General features: G+C 38.8%; 1 protein-coding gene across 4 annotated transcripts in view; it reads left to right on the top strand.

Annotated features, from left to right (window-relative positions):
• LOC129146778 (uncharacterized) overlaps positions 1 to 11,661 on the top strand; it is a 79,739-nt gene that overhangs the window by 27,378 nt on the left and 40,700 nt on the right. Inside the window, exons 2-3 of one of the 4 annotated variants that reach the window (XM_054700914.1) lie at positions 2,375 to 2,454; positions 4,644 to 4,729. The exons of 1 other annotated variant lie outside the window; for it this stretch is intronic. In XM_054700914.1, coding sequence (XP_054556889.1) covers positions 2,375 to 2,454; positions 4,644 to 4,687 — 124 coding nt within the window. In that variant the 3' untranslated portion in view covers positions 4,688 to 4,729. Of the gene's footprint in view, positions 1 to 11; positions 98 to 2,374; positions 2,455 to 4,643; positions 4,730 to 11,661 lie in introns of those variants that run through there. 2 more of the 4 variants (XR_008553981.1, XM_054700913.1) reach the window with 2 other exon arrangements.

The raw sequence follows: 11,661 nt of genomic DNA, 5'->3' as shown, positions 1-11,661 counted from the left end.
CGGGGCGCGGCCCTGGAGGTGGAGCGGACCCGAAGAGGCTGGGGCTGGAGACGCGGGAGTTTCCCGGTGGTGTCGTTCCCCTATTGATTTTGGCGAGGTAGTGTCTAGTTACTGATTGCAAAGGGTTATTTTCACTGCGCAGTTTACACGTGGGACACCAAAGAAATCTATAAAAACCTGTTCATACATACTTAGGAATAGGAAGCAGCAATTAGGGATCCATTTGGCCCCTCGATAAACTCCTGCAACACACTCGGGGAAGGGAGGATGAGTCAGCTGACTGGTTTACCTTGTCAAGCATTCCACCTCCAACTCTTCTCTTTCTTCCTGCCCCAAAGATTTCCATCCATCACCCCAGACTACACCCCTCAAGTGAGTTGAGAGCGTCAGCAGTTCTCCCTCCATGGTCCTGACACCCTCACTTAACTGAGTATGCTTTTGCTAGGCGGCCAAAGAAACCTCCCTTTACCTCGTCTGGTGTTAATGGTAATTGCTTCCTGGCTTTCTGCAATTTTATTTTATTTTTAAAAAATATTTATTTATGCATACAAGAGCTGGGGTACAGGCCAGAGGTGTGGGAGGGTGAGAGGAATCACCAGAGACAGTGCAGGGACCAGAACAGGCAGATTGACCTGTTACCTTGTCTGCCTTTTACGTATTTAAATTTTTTTCTTATTGTACTTCAGAAACAGCTTTATGAAGGGAAAAATAGCATGCAATAAATCATACATGTTCAAAGTAGATAATTTGATAAGTTCTGACATATGTATACATTCATGAAACCATCATTACCATCAGCTTAGTGAACTTTCATATCCCTCAAAAGGTTCCTCAGGCCCCTTTTAAAAATCTGCCTCTACTTATGAGTAACATAATTCATTTTTCTGTGACTACTGATTTTGGACATCTTTTTATGTGCTTTCTTGACATCCACATATCGTTTTATGTGATCTTGTTTAGTGGTCTTTTTTTTGTGTGTTTTCTTATTACAGCTATCCCCTGCATTCTGAAAATTCTCATTACACTACTATGCTACTGCAGAAGGCCTACATTAGTACCTGTTTTTGCTTATCAAAAGAAATCCAAAGAGGATTTTCATTTTTACCATAAAAAGTGAAAAGCAAAAATAATGTTCAGTGTTTGTTTTGCAGTAAGCTCTTATATGGGCAATATGCACCCCAAGCTGCAAGTGTTTCTCCCACCCACAAGCTCCTTCTCCAGAACTACTTTATACAAGTGTGTATTTATTATATCATTCCTGCTTTTGCAAAATGTTAGTGTGATTTTAGGTTTTAAATATTATTTGATATGATTTGGCAGGGTATTTTTGGGTTTGGGGATGCTCAAAAATTTTTCTATGTAAATTAATGGTAATTGCTTCTTGACTTTCTGCAATTTTATTTTATTTTTTTAAAGATTTATTTATTTATGCATGCAAGAGCTGGGGTACAAGCCAGAGGTGTGGGGGGTGAGAGGAATCACCAGAGACAGTGCAGGGAACAGAACAGGCAGATTGACCGAAGTACACTGCTGAGGGGAACTGCAGGAGAGTCTCCCTGGCTGGCAGTGGATGGAACTCATCTGCAAAGGCTGTGGAGTTTCACTGGTTGCATCTTAACCCCTTCGCCACCAGGGGGGCCCATTTTCTGCAATTTTGGCTTATGAAAGGTACATAGGATATGTACTTCTGGATAGTGGAGTAAACCTGCAGTGATTTTTTAATGTTCTTTATATAGTTTAGATAAAAATCCTTTATCAGGTATAAGTTTTGCAAACATTTTTTTCTTAGTCAGTAGCTTGCCTTTTCACTCTCAAAATATTCATGGGTTTGGGGGTATTAAGTTCTCAACATCTTGAGGTGAGCGTCATTCTGCTTACCACAGGTATGGAATAAAGTTCATTATACCCTCCCCCCTTGTGATTATCTGATTGTTCTAGCCTCATGTTTTGAAAAGATTGTCCTTTCTCTGCTGCATTTTTTTGTACCTATGTTGAAAATCAGTTGTTTAGATGTATATGTGTTTGTGTTGCTGTTTCTGAATTTTCTGTCCTGTTCCATCATCTAATCCTGTTGTGCATTAAATGCCTACTAGTGTTTGTCTCTGACTCACTAAGCTCTCCTAGGTGTTATTTTCCTGCATATTCAATATTTGCAGTTGGGAACACCCTCAAACAGGTAAAACAGTCTCTACCCTTCAATGGTCAGGCTAGTGGAGTAGACAATGAAAACAATTTTCATACACTGAGTAAAAGAGTGATTTTTTTGGAAATATTTCTCAATGTACTTTCCGTTTGTCATTAATCTGTGGTTTTCCCTGCAGCCCTTGACCACTAAGAGTATATGTTGAAACGTTTTTCCTTTTTTTTGTGCCAGGAAATGGAAGGGAAAGTGCAATCCAAGGAGAACTCTCTTGATACTTGGGAAGAGGGTCCTGGGTGAGAGAGGACTTGACAGTAAGTCATATTATTGTGTATGTCAACACACTCATATGTCTGTATTCTTTCTGGCAGAACCTGGTGGGGGAGGGAATGAGGAGCAGTGAAGATGAACAGAATTTCAGGCAGGGTAGCTTGCTTGTAGTTTCTCAAGATTTGTACCTTGATGCCCCTCTTTCAGCACAGAGCCTGTGAATAAGAGCAACCTAGGTGCCATACTGATGGCAAATGAGAGTGGCCAAGACTGGTGGGCCAGAGATTGTGCAGTATGCACTTGTGGCTGGTGGAACCAAAACCCCCTTATTGGATGTACCTGAAGATCCAGCGATATGGAAGAAGCCTGGGGGTGAGAATGAGGAGGCTACAGAATGTGAGGACCTTTGGCTAGGCCTCCAGACTTCTACATTGTTGACAGCATGAAGCTAAAAAGAACAAGGCAGGATCTGCCAAACCTCAGTGAATAGCAGCAAAGGATGCCCAGAGGCTAGGCAGGACAACTTTACTCCAGAGGATGCCAGAATAGGAAGCCAGCTTTCCTGTCCACAAATGATATGCAGACTCCTCTAGGACTTGAATTTCCTTTAGGAGAAGGAGGAACTCAGAATTTACTGATTTACAACCTAACCCAGGATCAAAAAATTGTTTTGGGAAAGGAAGTTTTCTTGAATGGACAAATTTAAGTTCTTACCCCAGCTTCCTCTCCCATCCCCTCCCCCAGTTACAAAGTAGGAGTATAGAGAAAATAATTTTTTTTTTAGTCAACCCGTCATAACGTACACATTTCACTTCACACAACTCACACTTAAAAAGTTTCCCCCAAAGACGTGAAATCTGATCTTTCTTATGTGGAGGAGTCAGCTAGGTTGGTGTGCTCTCTGGTGCCCTTGCTTATTTTGGGACTGGTGATTGGGCTTGAAGTTCTACCTAATTTCTGAGGGAAATATAAGTGCGACTATGGAATTGTGCATGGATCAGTGATGTACAGCTGACCCTTGAGCAACATGGGGTTAGGGGCACTGAGCCCCTGCACAGTTTTAATTCCACATATGACTTTTGACTCCCCCAAAACTTAACTACTAATAGCTTGCTGTTGACTGGAAGCTTTACTGATACCATAAATAGTTGATTAACACATATTTCATGTTTGCATGTACTATATAATGTATTTGTACAATCAAGTAAGCTAGAGAATACAAAACATTGTTAAGAAAATCATAAGGAGTGTAAAATACATACAGTACTGTACTGGATTATTGATACCGTAAGAGTACATCCTCTGTTTTTAAGAAAATCTGGATCTAAGGTCAATCCTGTGTTATTCACTGATCAACTGCACTTTCACCTGGTGGCTCCCAACCTGTTTTCCTGCCTTGATAATCTGAAGGATGATGAGACACTTTCGGGGATCAGCCTAGATCAAGGACCATGGAATAGATTAAACATTTCTGTTTCTATCAATCTTCATTCTCCTCCTCCTCTCTTTCCTCCTCTTCCTCCTTGAGTTGATTTACTGTTCGTGTTATTGAGCAGTTTAGAATGACCCCAACCTATGCATCTGGGCACATTTTGGAATTCTGTATCACTAATACATATTTTTTTTACCATGGCATGGAAATGCCCTTGAAAATTATGTAAACAATTCCCTTGCCTCATAGCAGAAACTCCAGTGGTAAATTTCTGAGGACTCTAGGAAAGATTTTACAAAGTTTTCACATAATGATCTTTTTACATCTAATCTAATTTCCTTGCCCTGTTTTAACCATTTCCCTCAGCCCATCTTTATCTAGGGGGAACAATGGTCTATTTATTACTAATGAGTAATACAAAAATTCAGGTCTCATAGCATTGGTTCCCTGCTTGGGATATCTTCCTAGCATCTATTGGATTTAACTCTGGTGTTAAATTAAGTAATTTTACCTAATTTAAGCACATGACTCTCATTTTCTTACACAGCCCCTTCAATTTCAACTAGGCAGCCACATTTCCTGAGTTCTCTATAACCCTCTATAGTTCCCACTACTCTATCTTCACTTCTTTGTCCCTTTTCCAAGAGGGACATTTCACAATTTTTTGACCTAACCCAGAATCTTTCTGTACTCATTGTATCATTCATTCATTCATTCATTCAGTTCATTCACTCATTGGATCTTTTTTCTTTTTTAGTTTTATTAATTAAGATATAATTGAAAACATTGTGTATATTTAAGGTGTGCAATCTGATGATTTGACGTATGAGTACTCTGTGAAATGATTACTACAATCAAGTTAATTAACACATTCATCACATCACATGGTATGTGTGTATGGTAAGGATGCTTAAGTTCTCCTGTCTTAGCAGATTTCAAGTACTCAACTCATAATTACTAACTGCAGTCACCATGCTGTACTCTAAGTTCCCGGAGGTTATTCCTTTTATAACTGAAGGCTTGTGCCCTTTGAGCAGAATCTCCCCAACCTTCTAGCCCCTGGTTATCACCACTATACACTATGTTACTATGACTTAGACCTTTGTTTTTTTTTTTTTTTTTTGATTTCACATGTAAGTGGAATAAAAAAAAATCATACAATATTTATCTCTCTTTGTTTAGCTAATTGCACTCAGCATAATGTCCTCTAGATTGATCTGGGGTGTTGCAAATGACAGGATTTCCTCTCTCATGGCTGAATAATAATTTACTATTATTATTTTGGAATATGATTATACTGTTATATTATTATAATGTCATTATAATGACAGTTTCTTTATTCAACCATCTGTTACACAGGTTGTTTTAATATCTTGTTTATTGTGAATAATGCTGCAATGAACTTGGGAGTACAGATATCTCTCTGTGATCTTGATTTCATTTCCCTCAGATATGTACTCAGAAGTGGGATTACTGGATCATAAAGTTGTTTTATTTTAATTTTTTAAGAAGCCATCATACTTCTATAGTGATTATCAATTTTCATTCTCACCAACAATGCACAGCGTTCTTTTTTTCCCCCAAACCTTCAGCAACTCTTGATTTCACATGTAAATGGAATAAAAAAATCATAGTGTTTATCTCTTTCTGTTTAGCTAATTGCACTCAGCATAATGTCCTCCAGATTGATCTGGAGTGTTGCAAATGGCAGGATTTCCTCTCTTCAATTAAGGATTAACTCTTCAGAAATTGTGACTTCTTATATATTTTGAATATTAAGTCCTTATCAGGTATATATGGTTTACAAATATTTTCTCCCATTCTGTAGGTTGTCTTTTCAATTTTTGATTATATCTTTTGCAGTGCAGAAATGCTTTAGTTTATTGTACTCCCACTTGTTTACTTTTGTCTTTGTTTTCTGTGCTTTCGTTGTCACATCCAAGAAATCATTGCCAAGACCAATTTTAAGGAACTTTCTCCTTACATTTTCCTTTATGTATTTTGTGGATTTTAGTTCTTACATTTAGTTCTTACATTTAACCCATTTCCAATTAGTTTTTGTGCGTGGGGTAAGATAGAGGTCCAGTGTCATTCTTTTCCATGTAGATATCCAGTTTTCTCAGCACTGTTTATTGAAGAAACTGCCCTTCCCCTCTCTTTGTATGTTCTTGGCACTTTCATCAAAGAAGATTTGACTGTATGTATAGTGTGGATTTATATTTGGGTTCTCTATTCTGCTCCATTAGTTTATTTGTCTGTTTGTATACTAATCTCAGACTTTTTTTTGTTTACTATAGATTTGCTATATAGTTACCTATCATTAGAGACAGTCAAATGCTTTGCTAAAATAATATAATTCACCAAATGGTATATCCAGAAGGCCAATCATGACTTCAAATAAGAGAAATGAGGGTTAAAATAAAAATAATTGGATTATTTACTTTGTTTTTGTTGAGTCTCTTCAGCTCTTTGTAGATTTTTGTGATCAGTCCTTTATCATTAGTGTTGTGTGCAAAAATTTTCTCCCAGTCAGTAGGGTGTCTTTTTGTTTTGGTTACTGTCTGTTTTGCTGTACAGAAGCTCTTTAATTTGATGTGGTCCCAGCGGTTTATCTTTGCCTTTGCTATCGCTGCTTTGGGTAATGAGTCTTTAAAAGGAACTCTCCTGCACTGCTGATGGGAGTGCAAACTGGTCCAACCACTATGGAAAGCTGTGTGGAGATTCCTCAACCTGCTAAAGATGGAGCTTTCATATGATCCAGCAATTCCACTTCTAGGTATTTACCCAAAGGACACAGAATCATTAATTCCAAAAGGCACCCGCACCCCTCTGTTTGTAGCGGCACTATTTACAATAGCTAGGCTAGGGAAACAACCCAAATGCCCAAAAATAGATGACTGGATCAAGAAGGTGTGGTACATATACACAATGGAATATTACTCAGCAAATCAAAAAAAGATAAACTCATGCAATTTGCAGCAACATGGATGGAGCTGAAAGGGAGCATGCTCAGTGAAATTAGCCAGAAAGAAAAAGAAAAATACCAGATGTTGTCACTCATAGCAGGAATTTAGAAAACCTAAATAAGGGATCAGGAAAAAGGCTAATTATAATAAAGTAAAAATTAAAATCAACAAGCAACTGTTAACCAGAGACACACTATTGGGGGGCAGAAAGGAGAAGGGATTAGGGTCAAAACAAGGGGGGTGGGAATTGTATGGGGAATATAACCAAGATGAAAATGCATACATTGTACAAAAATGAAAAGTGATATAAAAAATACATAAAATAGGGCCTCCCTTGGTGGCGCAGCGGTTGAGCACTGGGCTGCGAAGCTGCCCACAGCCTCTGCAGCGCCGGTTGAATCCTGCAGCACTGGTTCAATCCCCGAGCACCCGTTCAATCCCTGGCTGCCGGCGAGGGTCCCAAATGGCATGACAGACCTCTCCTGCCGCGCCCGCTGCTCCCCTCAGATGTGTTTTGTCGGTCTGCCTGTTCTGTTCCCCGCTCTGGCTCTGGTGAATTCTCTCACCCTCCCGCGCTTCTGACTGTACCCAGTGTTTGTATAAATAAATAAATAAATAAATAAATCTTAAAATACATATATATAAAATTAAAAAAATCAAAACGAGATATCTCACACCTGTGATTATGACACATATAAAAAATATTCCCAACTACAAGTGCTGGAGGAGATATAGAGAAAGAGGAACCTTATTACACTGTTGGTGGGAATATAAACTGGGGCAATAATTATGGAAAGTGATTTAGATTTACCTTGAAATTAAAATGGAAATACTATATGCCCCAGCAAGCCCACTCTTGGCCACATATTCAAAGAACATAAAACTGTCAACTCAAAAAGCCACATGCCTCACAATGTTTATTGTAACTTTATTTACAATAGTTAGGACATGGAAACAACTTAAGTGCCCACTGATATAAGACTGAATTAACAAGATGTGGTATATCCACACAATGGAATACTAGTTAGCCATAGGAAAGATGAAATGTTACTATTTATTACAAAATGGAAGGAGTTTGAGGGAATTATGTGTAGTAAAGGAAGTCAGAATGATAAAGACAATTATGGGACATTTCATAGCGGATGATTTGACAAAACAAAAATAGTTATAAAAACTAGAGGACACTAGTAAGCAAAGTGAGGCTTCTGAGGTTCAGAGGAAGTGACAGGGGAAGGGGAAAATGTCAAGGGAATATAAAGTGTGGCATAATTATATTAATAGCAAGATCATTTATTGGGCTGGTAATATCAGGAGTTAGGCTGAGTAGTCATTTGCATTATCTTGTATGATTTTTACTATATTAATCTAGTAATCATGATTAAACACTGATAATAATAATATGAATCAGATACAATCTTTATGCATGAACCTATGCCAGGTCCAAATGGTCATATTATTCTTCGATGTTTTCAAAAATTCTTTTATATTTTCATGGGCTGAAATCAAGCTACTAGCCTATAGTCTTGAAAATTCATTTCCCCCCCTTTTTGAAATTTGAGTCCATTGTCTGTATCTACTTTCTTTGAACTCTATATTCATTCTGTCCTTCATAGAGTCTCAAGCAATGCTTTGAAAATGAATCCACTCAACATCACTTAGTCATAACAACTGGCATGAAAGGATGTCTAAGTCTTTTCTATCATATTCTTGTGGGTGGCAGGAGGGTGAGAAGAAAGAGAATGTAAGAGGTAGATAATCTTGAAGGAAGAGAGAGATTTTTGACAGCTAAAGGTAACTGGACATTATAGTCTCTGTGTTCAAGGAAGGATGAATATTCCTGGTGTGATGATTAATTCTGCATCAACTTAACTAAACCAGTGATGTCCAAATAGCTCATTAAACATTATTTCTGGGTGTATTTATGAGGGTGTTTTCTGAAGGCATTAGCATTTGAATTGGTGTACTGGGTAAAACAGAGCGCCTTCCCTAACGTGGGTGGGCATCATAGAGTCTATTGAGGGCCTGGATAGAAGAACAAACCGGTGGAGGAAAGTTGAATTTGCTCTCTGATTGAGCTGAAACATCGATCTTGACCTGCTCTTAGCACTCCTGGTTCTCAGCCCAGAGTAGCAACACCATTGACTCTCTCTCAACCTTCAAACTACATTAATTTTCTTGAGTCTCCATCCTACAGGTGGCTGGTCATGGACAGCCCCAGCCTCCATAGTTGCATAAGTTAATACCTTATATCAGTACCTTTCTGCATATATGTATGTGTCTATCTGTCTGCCTGCCTACCTACCTACCCTGTTTTCCTGAGTTTTGTGTCTGCTTGGGTGAGGAAAACTCTCACAGCTTTTGTACACTTCTATTTTTTTTTTTTTGTATGATAGGATCTCTTTTCCCAAGATTCAGTCTTTTCATATGAACGTTGGAACCTCCTTGTGTTTAGCAAGACCCAATAAGAGCAAAAATCTGTGTTGAATATTATCAGAAAATTGCCTTTTAGTTCTTTCAGCTTAAACTTTTTTTTTCTGATTAGAACAAAGCTAGCTTTTCAATACAGGGTCCTATTCTATATCACTGACTCATGCTCAACTTTTGACCTGGAGCTCATTTTCAGCCCTGCTTACAAATAGCTTTCCATGCTGTACTTTATTTCTTCTCTTCAGTTACCACCCTCCTGAGCTTTGTTCTCTTTGTGTCCGACCACTTCCTCCCAGGCTCTTCATAATGTTCTGAATTGAAGATGTACTTATACTAAAGAAATTATAAACTGTTCTCCTTTGGCTATGCTCATGAGGCTAAGCAAGCCTCTGATTTCATCTAAGATTTCTTTTGTTGTTTCCTCCTAAAGCATTGTAGCAGAACTGAATGGACAGATTACATCCACTTTCCTAGTTTTCATTCTTGTTTCTAGGCAGCACTTGTCTAATGGACAGAACTTCAAGGATCATTATCTGTTTGTTTTCATGTATTTGTTGGTAATTTCAAGCCAGCCAGTTTCATAAGTTTGTCTCTATTGCATTTGAGGTAATGTTATTAGCATACCTGAGGTGACAGCATCTGTTCCTTTCCATTTAAATCCCATCATCTAAAACAGCATGTGTCCCAGTTTCTGGAAACAGGTTGAGCAGATGCCTAACAGTTACACTGAACACTTGCCTCAGGAAAGAGCTGTTCTGCCTGCATTTTTGTCTCTTTCATTGTGAGGAAGTATTGTGGTTTGAACAACATCACTAATAGGGGTCTTTTGCTTTTATTGCTTGGATTAATATTGAGGACCTCTCCCATGTGAAGTGGCTCATGGTAGCAGAGGGTTTGGTGATTTCAGACATTCTCCTCACCAACACAGTGCAGGATCTTAGAGTTGGAAGCAAAGCTGGCCTGTGCAATTGCCTGTACACTTAGAAGGGGTCTTGTGCTTGACTTAATAGAAATTCTTAATAATTTTTGACCATGGGGGTACATTGTCATTTTGTATGGGGCCTCAAAACTTACATAACTAGTCAAGGCTGGAAAGAATAAGAGGCCCTCTGGCCACCTTCACTCACTGGGGTAGATGATTTGGCTTATGTATCTCTGGAACCTCATTCAATACAAGTCTTGACACAGCAAAAAAGTAAAAGAAGATCTCCCTTAAAATGGAAACTTCCTAGAGCTGGAAGAACTTGTCCAGTGTCCCTCTTAGAGCAGGGCACTATTTAAACTATCTTTATGACTTCTACGAGTGAAGACTTCACGAATCCCCTAAGAGGGCCTTTCAAGTCCACTGCAGGTTATATCTAATTTTCATGGGGATGAAGGAAAAGCATCCATCAAACATGAAGAATAGATTTCTATAGTGTCTCTATAGAAATACGCATTTCAGAGCTTGGGGACAGTGAGAAGAGAGATTATCTGTATATTTAAGATGTTCTTTTCCCTGGAAACTAGCATTGTCCAAGAAGGGGTGCATACTTTGATCTTTCTTTTGGGGAAGTAAATTTACTCTCCTCTTGACTTTGGCCCTGGGGGCTCACTGAAAGAGGGAAGGAGTTGGGTAACTTAGTGCTAGAAAAGAATCAAGAGGCATGAAGGACCTCCCCACCAAAAAGAGACTAATGGTCAGGGAGAGAATGTTTTTTTGAGAAAGCTCCATTTGTGGGCCTAGACTCCGAACTCTGGTTAGTATGTTTCAGAATCCTCTCTGCTTTCTGAAACACCCCTCCACCAGTGTTATTGAACCCACTTTGTATACAGCATGCGTGTTCAGCCCACTCAGGGCTCCTATACCTATCCCAGTTGTGTGGTACTGAACCTTTCGACTGCCAGGTGGTTTATGTTATATTTTTTTGTTCCCGAATGTAGAGACTTGTATAATGTCCCTAGTAAACCCCATCTAACCTTAAAAATTAGCCTTATTGTGCCTCCCCCAATTTAGCAACCCCTTCATTTAACCAGCAGGGCTTATATCCTACATATAAAACACTGATAGGTAGGGTCTTTGAGAAATAGAAGTTAAAAAAAAGATTACTGTGTAACTGAAGAAATGGCCCAAGGTCTTCCTACTGAAAAATACATTTCCATGATAAGATTTGCTTCTTTCATTTGCAACCTGCTGACCAAAAAGCCACGCTTGATAAATGGCAGTTTGCTTACCTGAGGCATGTTTATACTTATGAATATGTTAACTTATTCTCCTTCTCTTAGAAGTCCAAAAGACCTTGGAGGGTACAACAGGATGTAAATGAATTTTCTTTTTGAAATAGGTGGAAGGAAATAGTTGGAGGGAAAGAAAATAGCCTAAGGACACTCTCAGAGAGTTTCCTGAGGGTTCTCTGAGGGTCCTGAGACTGCCTGAAGACACAGGG

The sequence above is a fragment of the Talpa occidentalis genome, unplaced genomic scaffold, assembly GCF_014898055.3.
Source record: "Talpa occidentalis isolate TD23 unplaced genomic scaffold, MPIMG_talOcc4v2.1 talOcc4.4, whole genome shotgun sequence".
Taxonomy (NCBI): Eukaryota; Metazoa; Chordata; class Mammalia; order Eulipotyphla; family Talpidae; genus Talpa; species Talpa occidentalis.
Note: the sequence above shows the minus strand (reverse complement) of the source record. Positions and strands in the feature narration are given on the sequence as shown.